The 13,132-nt window shown below is 39.2% G+C and overlaps 1 protein-coding gene across 4 annotated transcripts in view; it reads left to right on the plus strand.

Moving 5' to 3' along the window:
• The window catches only part of rab11fip4b (RAB11 family interacting protein 4 (class II) b), a 57,146-nt gene extending 45,275 nt beyond the window's left edge, over positions 1-11,871 (plus strand). For 3 of the 4 annotated variants that reach the window (XM_069168358.1, XM_069168360.1, XM_069168361.1), the window contains 10 exons: positions 1,012-1,047; positions 2,690-2,789; positions 3,407-3,510; positions 3,745-3,885; positions 4,234-4,315; positions 4,831-4,968; positions 5,150-5,308; positions 7,701-7,781; positions 8,257-8,400; positions 9,459-11,871. In XM_069168358.1, coding sequence (XP_069024459.1) covers positions 1,012-1,047; positions 2,690-2,789; positions 3,407-3,510; positions 3,745-3,885; positions 4,234-4,315; positions 4,831-4,968; positions 5,150-5,308; positions 7,701-7,781; positions 8,257-8,400; positions 9,459-9,575 — 1,102 coding nt within the window. In that variant the 3' untranslated portion in view covers positions 9,576-11,871. The remainder of the gene's footprint in view (positions 1-1,011; positions 1,048-2,689; positions 2,790-3,406; positions 3,511-3,744; positions 3,886-4,233; positions 4,316-4,830; positions 4,969-5,149; positions 5,309-7,700; positions 7,782-8,256; positions 8,401-9,458) is intronic. The other variant, XM_069168359.1, reaches the window with a different exon arrangement.
• The last annotated feature ends 1,261 nt before the right edge of the window (positions 11,872-13,132 follow it).

The raw sequence follows: 13,132 nt of genomic DNA on the forward strand, positions 1-13,132 counted from the left end.
TCTGCTGGCAGAATCTCCGCTGTGCACTTTGGCCTCTAAGACCTATTCAAAGACGGCTTGAGGTTAACTGAAACATTAGCTTGAGGGGAATCGTTTTGTCAGGATTATACACTCTGTAAAAAGAAGGATCTTCCTGGAGGATCATCCTTGTAGACACTCTTGTTAGTTCTTTTTTTTGTGAAGCCTCTCGATATTCTGCCACTCTGTCCCTGAAAAGTACTATTTAATTATTAGTTTTTTTCCACAATCACTGTCGGCACCGTGTATAATACTTCTTTATTTAGCATCGTGATGTAGAAAACTGTCGAAAAGCTGTTGTTGAAGCAGAATGACTGCCTTAGAGTCGTGATGATTCTTACATTATTAGGTCGTGAAAACAAAATACATGATTGATTATAATCCCCGTAATCAATAGGACCTAACATGGATGGATTGCAACGACATTGTCCAAAATACACACAAAGCTTCCACATGCGTGCAACAGTAATCATTTTTGGCTTTGCAAAGAATAGAAAGCTTTTATAAGAATTTGCCATATTTGGCCCATTGCACTCCATTCTGATATAATCATTTTTAATAATTTCCCTCAAGCCTGTCTGTTTTGTGCCAGGCACTGATGATGACGTAGGTTTTATATCAACATCAATAGTCGCCTGTGTAACCCCACAGTATGTTTGCTCATTTTTGTTAATCCAATGTGAAACCCAGCAAAGACAGATGCATCATATGGAATGAGGCTTTGGGCTTTTGTCACCCTGAGACGGTTGCTGAGCTGACAGAAAAACAAAAACCTTTTCATCAAACCAGGACGGAAATTGTATTAACAGTGACATGTCCTTCAGAGTTTCTTTCTCTCTCTTTTTCCAAATACTATCTGTCACTCTGAATAGGCAAAATTGCAATTTTCTGTCAGTAGTTACTTTCTCTGTATTGTTTAGCTCTGAGTCTAGACATAACCATGAAGATTCACTGAAAAATAAAATAAATACTTTTTTTTTTTTTCCTTTTTAGCCCCAACCGGAAAATCTCCAGTACTGCTTTTGGAAGGTAGGCCATTCACTGTTGTGCCTGTGTGTTCAAATGTCTGTGTAGGTCTACAGGAAAGGTGACTCTTTGTGTTTATGCATTAAACAACCTGCGAAGCACGTGTTTGTTCTATTTATTGATATAGGAACACGCACACACAGAGAACGAGATTACGCGTCATGCTTCCTTATCACTCAGCTGTCCTACCACTGCTCTAGTTAATTACTGACTAGATATTCAGATAGAGACGAACAGTCCAATCATTAAACAGTGAAATAAGAAGACAGTCTTTTAGTTTCTTTGATCTCCTCTGCCATTACACAACTGAGGGCCCCAAAAAGAAAAGAGGCCCTTTAGATTTAAGGTTTGACACAGGGTTGATTACCAAACTTTTGGTAGTCGATACCAATACCAGATCAAATGTACGAGTCTTGATAGCAATTTTGATTCCACGACAAAAACATTTAACAGTGAAATGAGTGTCTCAACCTGAACTTATTTGATCTAAAAAGAACAATCCAGCTACAAGAGCAGGATGGAGCCTTCCTGTATGAAAAACGACACAGCTGTTATTTCTGGGACAAAGTTTGAAAAGTAATCAACCTTTTTGGTGGCATAGCATTTCTACAGAGCTGCAGTGCTGAGCAGACTGAAATATGAAAAAAGAATGACCAAAAAATATTAACATTACAAAAACAACGGCATAAAGCATTTCAACTGTGCTACCAGCCAGGACATTACACAGCTATACATGTTGATTCAAACAAGAAGACCACTTCAATGGTTCAAGGAACTATACATTTTAAAAAGACACGCATATAGAACAATTTTTTACATACCCCAAGTATCTTTTTCTACATTATATTCTATAAATAAAGATGTCTGTGGTAGGCTAAAAAAAAAAAAAATCGTCCAACCGATAAGAGAGTCAGGCCGTAGTTTGCACATTAGTTTTTTCAGCAGCAGTCATGTATCGCACAAGCCTGTTGGTCTGTACTGGGTGAGATGTTTTTTTCTATCTAGGTTGTTGTCCTATTTCCAGCCACAGAAACTGAGTTATGGTGACAGAGTGAAAATGGCCTGTCAGCCCTGATCTATGTATTCAATATAAGGTTTGGCTCTTGCTGCTCTGTTCTCGCTACTGTCATCTTTGTCTAGTTTGATTACTTCTTTCATTTTATTGCTCTCTCTATCAGTTTTTCTATTCTTTCTTATTTCTGTCTTCTCTCCTCCCTCACCTCTTCTCCTCTCCTCTCTGTATTGCTCATCTCATTGACGGAGCAGAAGCTTTCTGTTCTCAAGTCATTCCATTAGTGTAAAAGAGGGCAGCTAAAGTCACATTATGGAATGAATGTCATCGTTGGCCACACACACATCTGCGTGGGTGTCTGTGCGAGGCTGCCATGACAAAGTGTGTGTGCTAATTTTAATTCTGTTTGCACCAGCCTCTCCACCTGGCACTGTCCTTATAGTCTTATATCATCTATGCAACCTCATAGCAGCAGCAGCAGCAGCAGCAGCATCACTGAAGGACACACACTTTCTTTCACGCTCTCACACACATACAGTCTATCTATATTTATGTAGAGACAGTCTGAACTGGTCTTACCTGGATCTTTTCCCAGCAGAGTCACTAAGTTTGTGTTTCTGTGTGATTGAGCAGGCAGCTGCTCCACAACAGCAACTTGAGCAGCAGTAACGGCAGTACAGAGGACCTTTTCCGAGACAGCATTGACTCCTGTGACATCGACATCAATGAGAAGGTATAAATATGTTTCTTGTCTTTTGTGTGTGCAGTTTGTTTGTCCATGTGCTCATCTCTGTTAAGAGACCTCTATTCAACTAAGCTTTTTTTTTAGCACTATATCCATTGCTCATTGGCTGTAATGATACCACCTCTTGCTTTTTCTGTGACGGGTGAAAACAAGTGAAAGAGTAAATATAGCTCACCTTCAGCATGCCCTGTGCTCATACTTTGGCACTAAAAAGGGTGAAGCGATGTTCCTGTTGGATGTGCAGCTTAAGTTGAATATGCAAATTTACTGTATATGATGAACATGTCAGGATTCCTCTTAGATCTTCAAATTTAAGGGAACATTACACAGCACTTTTAGGAAGTATAGAACAAGTTGTTTAGTGCCATTGTATAAACATTAGTATGAATCTGCTTTCAGATTCTCTCTATAAATTATATAAAACTATACTCTCACTGTAGTTTTGATCTAGTATGATATATTTTGTTTTGTTGAAAATTTCACATTTTTCATAGTGGCCAGCATTTTAAGCATATGTCATTTTAAATCTTCAAATATAATTGTGCAGTTTAATTATGTTTATATTGTAAATTCACATTTGAATAAGCTGTCTCTGTTTCTATCAGGTTAGTTTTCTTGAGAAGAAGGTGGCAGAACTCGAGAGTGAGATTCTGATGAACAGTGATCTCAAGTCCAAACTGAAGCAGGAGAACACGCAACTATTCCACAGGTAGAGTCAGAAAACTGGCTTTCAGAGATACACAAGACTCAGTACTACAAATGAATGACTAAAAGTAGCACATTTTATAATAATTTAGTGTAACTTCCTATCGCTGAAAGGTAAATACATGTTTCTCCCCATAACATCTAATGTTCCAGACGTAATGCAGTAGATTATAGCAGTAATTTTGTATTTCAAAGTAATATCTGTGTAATAATCTGTATAAAATGTTCGCTCTCTCAGGGTTCATGAGCTTGAGGAGCAGCTAAAAGACCAAGAAACCCGAGCAGAACAACATGTGCAGGAGGGGCTGAGACGACACAGAGAAGCCTACAGCAAGATGGAGAGAGACAAGAGCACACAGATAGAGCTGCTGACCAACCGGTGAGAGACACACACGCTTTATTTCTCTATTTCTTATGTTATCCGTTTCTATACAAATGCATGAATTCATTCATCTGTAGTCTGATGATAAGATACAGTTAAGATAAGGGTTTCTTTGTCCGTATCCCCTTCATATATGGATGTTGATGCGACTGCATGTTATGAGAAAATGCAGAATAGGAAACTGTATAAACTGTATGCTAAACAGAGCTCAGAGATTCCCCCTGAGGTTCGTCAACTACCTGTGAAGCTTCAGCATATTCTGTGGTTGTTTGCCCAAAACAATGCCTTAGCTGACTAGAAGACACACTCATCTCTACACCAAAACACTGGATTTTGTGTTTTTAGAGTTAAGCAGCTGGAGGACGAGAACACTGATATGACTTTTAACATGTGTCGACTCAAGTCACAGACGGAGAAACTCGATGAAGTAAGTCATATTTACTTTTCTTTTCATATTTTCTCTTGTTTATCTTGTTAGTCATTTCTTTATCTGTCCATAGTTTTGCATTTAAGACATCTAGTTGATGCTCTTAACTGAAGCAGCTCGCTGTCTCTTTCTAACATGTACACTTGTCAACAGTCCTACTGCGACTTTCAAAAATGGCCGTTTTCTTATTAGTCTATTACTTGTGTGCGCACAGACAAAGTCAGTGAGGCACCTGTGATTTATTTACAGACAAAGTTTTAAGAGACAGCCTTATGCTGTTTAAGCATATCTCTGCATTGAGACCTGTGGAAATTGGACCAAACCATACTTTAGCTTGTATAAAAGGAATGTACAACCAACGTGTCACAGAAAAATAAGAATAGTCCATAATACGACTATAGTCTATAACTCTATTTGTTGATACTCTAAGTACGCTCTGGAAAACACTCGATACTACAAACATAAAAGAAGAAACTTTAAACTTTAACTGTGTGTATATGTTCATGCATCCTCAGGAGAAGCAAAGGATGACAGACAAGCTGGAGGATACCAGTCTGCGGCTGAAGGATGAGATGGACCTCTACAGAAAGATGATGGACAAACTGCGACAGAATAGGCTCCAATTCCATAAAGAGAAGGAAGCCATGCAGGAGGTGGGAGGGATTGTTTTATGTAATCAGACACACTGCAAAGTGGATTGTTTGCTCAACCACTCACTCCCTCTCTGCAATTTCTCTCTCTCACTGCAGTTATATCAGCTCATGCACTTACACCTCCAAAATGCTGCCTCGGCATTATATAACACGGTTCATCTCTCCTTTGTCTGGTGTGTAGCTGATAGAGGACCTGCGTCGAGAGCTGGAGCACTTGCAACTCTTCAAGCTGGAGGCAGAGAAGCCTGGCCGGAGTCGCAGCTCGTCCTCTGGGCTTGCAGACTTCAGCAGCAGGACCAGAGAGGTGGAGCTGGAGCATGAGGTCAAGAGGCTGAAGCAGGTACTGATGAAGAGCGCTGTTCAAATCGCTGTGTGCATGGTCAGCCCAGGAAGTATTGTAGCTGATGAATGGGCTTTAAGATGCTGAGATCATTTAATAATGTTGATTTTAGAGAATGGGAAGCAACATGGCACATTTTGTAAAAAAAAAAAAAAAAAAAAAAATTTAAAATACCATTAATGTTTATTTAATTGCTAGTCTCCAGAATGGTCGCTGTACATAAGAAATGTAAGGATTTTCAAAAACATCTGAATATGGTTGTAACTTTGTCGAAGGCAAATCACAGTGATAGAGGATTTCTGTTCTTATTAAAAGATAAAGCCTTTTTAAATGTATGTTTGGAAGCACAGCAAGGTGTTAGATGCATATCAGTGAGAATTAAGGTCTCACAGACGGAAAGCAACATAACATGTAGATAAATGGAATAATGATATCACTATTCCATTTCTCATCATGGATTATTTGATTAAAGACCATCTCCAATGGAAATCATGTTTTTACCATTTTTACATGCTAAATCACATATAATGAGTGAAAAAAGCAGTCGACACCATGGCTGAGCGTTTGCACTTTGGAACTGCAGTGAAAGTCCGACCCTTTCAGAAAACCATTGCTTCATATGTCACAAAGCAATAATATTCAACAGTGGGGCTTCACATGTCATGGAGCTACAACTCGAGCTGCACGGGAGCAGCGGAGGGAGGTGGGTGGAAATAGTTCCAGCTGCTACTTGCTAATTCATAGATCCACACATACTGAATACGGCAAAAGTGTAGAGTTACATCAAAAGCACTTTAAGGCATAAGGGGATCCTTTTAAAAACTTGTAATCTTATTTTTTAGGGGTTTAATTGATTCCAGGAGAGGAACATTAAAGCAGCAGGAGCAGAAGTATCCTAGCTGACAACTAGTTTTTTAGTTACTTCATACGTGGAAGAAATTGTTTCCCTGTCCTTGATTTTTAAAGTATCTTAATTCGATAAATGTTTTGGTTGTTTTTACAAATCATTGTATCAATCATATGTATTTTCACTACTTAATGCACTCTGCAGCATGTCTCTGACGATCCCTCTTTGAATTTGTAATTATTCTAAAAAAAGATTGTGAATTCATCTGATCCTTTCAGTATGTATGATGTTTTCTTTTTTTTATACAATTATGAAATTACAACTTTATAGTTTTAGCCATGTTTTCCATAAAATGTGCAGCACAGCAAAACATTACAATACACTTTTTATATTTTGACCAATTCTGAAGCTCCTGAGAGGACATACCTGCACACACCTACACACAATACCTGCACACACCTACACACAATAAATTGGTTTATGTGCTGCCATTATTGTTCTCATTCCATAAATCATGGAAGGATTTGGCATTTTCATGGCTGCAGACACCAGACGCACCTGGGACACACATTGAAACAGATTGTATTTAGGCAGAACATATTATACATTGTGAGTGGGGCTGAGGGCTACAGTAACAATGACAGCCACTTCCTATGTCTCATAGCATTTAAAATCTCTTCTTAAAGCAGTGCTGCCCTCAACATAATGTGCTGATATTTCAACATTGAAGAGAGTGGAGATCAACGAAGCTTTATCGCCTTTTATTAGAATAGCAGCTGCAGAGTACGTGTTCTTTATATTCCCTGATCTGTAACGCAAGTACTCCTACTAACTGTGACTGTATGCAGTCCTGCAAAGTGGACAGACCTGGTGCAAAGTAAACATTTGAGATAAAAGAGTAGATGAAAGAGTTTTTCGGATGTCCATTCTGACTAGACGGGCTAAAGTAGTTTTATAGAAGCCTGTTTCTGAAGAAACGAAGTCACTAAGCCAAAACAAAGGCAATATAAAAAGCAGAAGTAGAAATAACACTCAAAACTTTGAGATAACGTTTTGATGAAACAGAGTCAGTCAGTCAGAATTGCTGATTCGTACAACGTGCATATCTTATCAGTGACTTAAGATGATAAGGACCATGTCCTCTTGTAGCCTCGGGCCAAACTTCTCACTGAACGCAGGCATGTCAGGATCCCCGTCTTTTATTGTGTACTTTTCCCTCATTTTCAATAAAACTCTTTATTGTTCAAATTTCTGTTGTGCGTTGGGCTCTTGGGTCATAATGAACACCAACACACAACAAGGCAAGCAAGAACTGAAGTTATAAAAATAGTTTTATACTGCCGTCAATCTGCAGTTGCTTCTTTTGTATGTATGTCTTTTGTATGTATGTCTTCAATTGTGCTTGGTCGGTTAAATAATAAAGTTTTGTGCAGGTAGCAACTCTTAATTTGGGAGACACTACCCTGAGTCATCCATGATCAGGATGACCTCACTCTCTTATGCTTGCCTGTGCACCTCTGTAAATGTCTGTATGTGTGTGTCCAGCGATTTGTGTCCCAGGACTTTCTCCCCCCTGAATTCCAGCATCTGGTGTTGTCTGGGGCTCGGCTCCGTCCCGGTCTGATGGTAAAATTGCTTCTGTGACCTTTGACCTCCCAATTAACCACTAATCACAATGGAGTAGTGTGAACTTGCCCGAGTAGAATTGAGGTCGGCGCTGCAATTCCCTTACTAATGGTAAACGATGTAACAAGGGAAAAGAAAACTGACCTTTTGTCAGCAGTTAAAAGCAACTTAATCATGGAGCTTTCATAACACACCAGACAAAGCAGGGGAACAGTTTGTTCTGTAACACGCATAACCCATGTTATGTCCTGTAGGTGTTGCCAAAATAGATGTGCATTGCTGTGTTTTCTGCTGGATGAGGTGCAACGCGCAGTGTTATGTCATGTGGGTTGAGTGAGGCTTGAGTAGTGGCCAACTTTTTTTTTTTCTTTTTTTTTTTAAGAATCGCCACTCATAATACACTTTACAGTCCAAATACTTATCTCCTTTTTCTGTCTCTTTGTCCTGTACCTCCCACCCCGACCCTGTATTTCAGGAGAACCAGAAGCTGAAGGAGCAGAATGAGGAGCTGAATGGTCAGATCCTCAGCCTCAGCTTATATGAAGCAAAGACCCTGTTTGCCACACAGACCAAGGCCCAATCTCTAGCTGCTGAGATCGATAACGCCTCCAGAGACCAGGTAAAATCAAGATGACATACAGACGAAGAACACGAACACTTCTGTGACTGTGTTGTGATGACTATACTGCAAACCACTGAGCTTGCTGAATGGATTGTCATGCTACAGCATGTTGGAGCAAAACTGGATTTCTAGGGCAGTTCACAGCATGACAGGAGATGTTGCATTATTCTAGATCTGCATAATGTGCAGGTAGTCAACATGGCTATTGGCTATATCTCATACGTAACTGCAAACTACTCCCACAGAAATAGATGATCCCAGCTTAAAAAAGATTAATCGATTGCCACATCAATAATTAGCATCCGTTTTGATAATTGATGATTTAAAGCAGTGTAGGATTTAGTGTCATCAAGTTGTGAGGTTGCGGATTGCAAACATTGTTAAGCGTTGTATGAATGTCTACGATGGCTGTGAAACATGAGAGGCCCTCACTAGAGCCAGCGTTTGGTTCTTCTGTGCTGCTGTGGAAACGTGTCCCCATGTAGATAAGACAAACTCATTCTAAGCTAACAAAACAGCAATTTTGAGTTTCAGGTGATGGTACATTTATGAAAACATGATTATGAGAATTATATTCTATGTATGTCAATAGAGCTCCCTAAATCCTACACACTGAACCTGTAAGGAATTTTTTTCAGCATAAATAGCCAAACCTTTTCCCGCTTCACCCTCTTTTAAGTGCAGATTTGTTAAATCTTGATTCGAAAAATGATTTTTTTGTTTTGTTTCTCGTTTTGGATTCTTGATCGATCAAAACAAGAAGTTGGATCAACGTTTTTCTTTTACCAATTTATTTCAATTTATTGACCAAATAATTAATCAATAGAGAAAATAAGTGTTAGTTTCAACCCCAAGCAGCATCATACAGTTTATGTCCTTGATTCTTGCGAAAAGAATCTGTATGTAGGCAAAGCAAAGAATAGAATATTCTAACAATACTGTACGTCCCAGAGTGAAACTGAGAACCTCTGTCATAGTAAAACTCTACAATGGATAACAGCGTACTTTACTGATAAATAGAAAAGAACATGTCTGTCATACTTATTTCTTCACAGTTAATGGAAGCCCTGAAGGAGCAGGAGGAAATCAACTTACGCCTGAGACAGTACATGGACAAAATCATCCTGTCCATCCTGGACCACAACCCCTCCATTCTGGAGATCAAGAACTAGCAGTAACTCAACTGGAATGAGAACTGTTCCTGATCTCGGGTTAAGGAGGATCATTCCAGTTGTTTTATCAGAACCCGCAACCCGAGTCTGGAACCTTAACAGACAGAAAGCAGAGAACCACAGCTGGTCTGATATAAATAGACTTACATCGCCCCCTGCTGTTCATGGTGAGAAGGACTTCTCTTGCAGTCGAAGTAGAAGGAGATTCTGCACTGAACTAAAGGGAGTTGTTTTTTTTCAGCCAGTGATTGTTCACTGACTGATGGATATACTACTGTGACTGTTCAACTCAACCTATCCTGTTTTTATTCTCCTTCTATGCTGTGAGCTGTAGTTTCTGTCACAACTTTGATCTCGTGACAAAACCGGAGACTTCTTCGCAGACATATCCTGTGCTGAAGATTGACTCGGCCGTCTGATGTAGAACACTGGACATAATGGACTTGGGCCTAAAAACTGGAACAATATAACTAACTTATAATACTGTATCCTGGTGTAATATTAGCTGTGTTATTCACAGACAAGCAGTTTGGTACGGTGAAGAGAGAATTGTTTGGGGGAAAATACAGCGAACAAGTTGGCAAGCAGACTTTAAAACTGTGAGACAGACATGAAGGCAGATCAGTCCACTGTTGCCTAACCTGTGACCTGCCAGTCTCTTCTCTCCTATAATGCAGGTGCCCCCTGAATGCATGTGATGACATGTGTGGACGAGCACGTTTTAAAAGAAGATTGAGAAAAGAAGAGTAGGTAGTCAGAGAAGGTGAAAGAAAAATGCTTCGATTATAATTACCTGAAAATTAATTCAGCAAGGGAGTCTACTCTGAAGAATTAGGGATGTTACATGTTGGATCACGTATGCTGGCAAAGGAGGCTTTTTGTTAAGTCGATGAAGGTGCATTTAAGGTGAATTTTTTTTTTTTTTAATCATATTGAGAACATGTCTTCCAGGAAACCTTGCAACAGCACTTGCAGTGTCAATCAGTCCAATAGTGAATATCTTTCACTGAGAAGTGGCCCTTAGTTGGTACAGATGAGGAGTAGAGTGTCACTTTACGGCACAGAAGCTGCAACCAAGGAGTGTCTTGAAACTAACTGCCGTGGCTGCTATTTGCTGGCAAAGCTTTAGCTTGAAAAGATTCACTATTGCTAGCAATAGACCCAAATGAAGTTGCACAGAAATGTAATGAGATGAATGTGCAGGATGTGTGGCCGTCGTAACACGAGTCATCTTTCTGTGGTCAGAGGGTTTGCGACTCAGAAACTGGACGTCACTTTTTTGGTACTAAAAAGACAGGATTAGCAATCTCATGGACACCTGCAAGTTGCGGATTGTAGTTAAAGGCCCGACGGCTCTCTGAAACTCTCTTATACTGTAAATATCATGAATGTACAACTCGTTATTTCCCTTTCTGTGTGGCCAAAAGGGCGTTTTTGACTATAAATCTCAAATTGGTTCAGACATGTTGTAACACATGTTAGCGTATTCAGTACTGTAATAAGAGGGCATCGTTTTGATAGCGGAAACAATTACGATCTGCTGTACTGTGTGATTATTCTAAACTTGAGTTTTGCTTCCTTGCACAAAAAAAACATTTTGTTTTATTTTGCATGGTTCCCATTTTCTTCTGTCTGTGCCTTTTGAGGACATTTTTCAAGACAATGTTGCTACAGATTTACACCGTTTTTTGAAGGTACAGTCTATGTCTGACATATTTTCTGGACTTGTAAATGTTGTAATTATATAGTGATAATTTGTATTCATGTGCCACTCACCCCTCTTTTTCAGATTGATACTAAGAAAACTATTTTATACAGTTTTATCAAGAAAGAACTTGGTGTTGCTTCAATGTCCTTGCTAGCAGTTTAGCACAATGCGTTTTATGGTACGCAAGCCAGGTTATATTTTGTCAATGTAATGATTTATTTTATTTTTTTATTTTGTGGGCGATGTTTTGTTGCATTTTTCTGTTAATTTTGTTAGAACTGTGAGTCCACTGATTTTCAATTAGCTTTAAACTGTCTTCCTAACTTAAACGGTGAGCATTATTAGCAATATTAACTTATTACCAATACCTGCTGATTTGTGTCTTGTTTTGCTTCACAAATCTTTTCACTCTATTGCTGCTTGTGCCATTCTAGTTTAAAAAAAAAAAAAAAAAAAAAGTACATTACATTGAGCTGTAAAAAAAACCCGTCACAAATGGATGTCTTGTAGCTCTTACATTTTTCATTCTTAGGGCTATCTAGTGGGATGTAGTCTCTTTAAATGGCAATAAAATGGCTTTGGCAGTGATGTCGCTTCATGACATTTCTATCATGTTGACTTTCATTTAATTGTCCACAGTTGTAATGGGCCATAATTTCTAAAGCATTTAACCACTTATGCTGTTTGCAGCTGTTGTTGCTGCCAATTTGTGTGGTAGTCTACTCTAAATAAAAAAACATTTGAGCTGGCCTGAAAATAACCAATTTTAAGCTGGTTGCATAACTGATTGAAAAAGTCTGAATTAAGTTTTATTTTGTGCGCAAAGAACTCGTGATGGAAAAAAAAATTGGACGGCCATTGGATTTTTGCAAAGGGCAAACAAAATCACCATGGAAACTGCAAAGTGCTGTGAAGTGTGGCATACACACTGGCGCACTTCACAGCACTTTAATGTGCATTTTTAATAAGGTTATATGTTATCCTTAGTATTGTTGGAACGGAAAAGCGTGCATTGAAAACTAAATATTGAATCAATAGCAGACACAGTCGGCTTATATAAATGAAAATAGTCCACTCACCTTCTCTGTTGCTGGTTGTGCCTAATAAAGCTGGTCAACTGGCACTGCAGAATTAAATCTCCTCAGCAAATGTTATTTCCACTTGCGTCATCATCTGGCGATCTTTAAGGGGCAACAGTTCCTCTGGACTCTCGCTGAAGACGCTTTTCAGCGCCGAGAAAGATTGTCAGAGTTGGTCGTGGAGGCTCCAAATGTCAAAGCAGACTTGAATCCTTTTAGTTGAGAACTTATTGGTGAAGTGGCTGCACTGATAACTTGTTAGTGGTTCTACCCGCCAAAATGTAAAACTTTAAACTCAACATCGCCTGGGCAAGGTATATGAGGGCGGGGCCGGGTGGGGCCAGCAAGTCAGGGCGAGCCCGACGTGATTAGTGATTATGACCAATTTTAGAGCATTCATAGGCAAGATTTATGACTCCTCTATGGTTAAGCAAGGCCTTTAAAAATAAAAAAAGATTGTAATGGCAATTAGGCTACATTACAGCCTGGCCTCTGGAAAATATGATGAAGGCACAAAATAAATTTATAGTACACAACAGAGAAGTTGATGTTTTGCCACCAGAGGTCGCTGTTGGATCCTAAACTGTTTTGTTTTTTTGGTTTTTTTTCCCCACCGAACTATCGTCATCTGCAAGGGAACAAACAAAACGGAATCACCTCTCAAAAGTACACATGGGGTTAATGTCTGATACTCAAAATACACGGCAGGTTTGTGTTGGGGCATTCTTACCAAAGACATTTGAAGTGGATTCAAACCACCTAAAACAACA

The sequence above is a fragment of the Embiotoca jacksoni genome, unplaced genomic scaffold (genome assembly GCF_022577435.1).
Source record: "Embiotoca jacksoni isolate LCO1_2020_lvr unplaced genomic scaffold, fEmbJac1.0.p SCAF_4, whole genome shotgun sequence".
Taxonomy (NCBI): Eukaryota; Metazoa; Chordata; class Actinopteri; family Embiotocidae; genus Embiotoca; species Embiotoca jacksoni.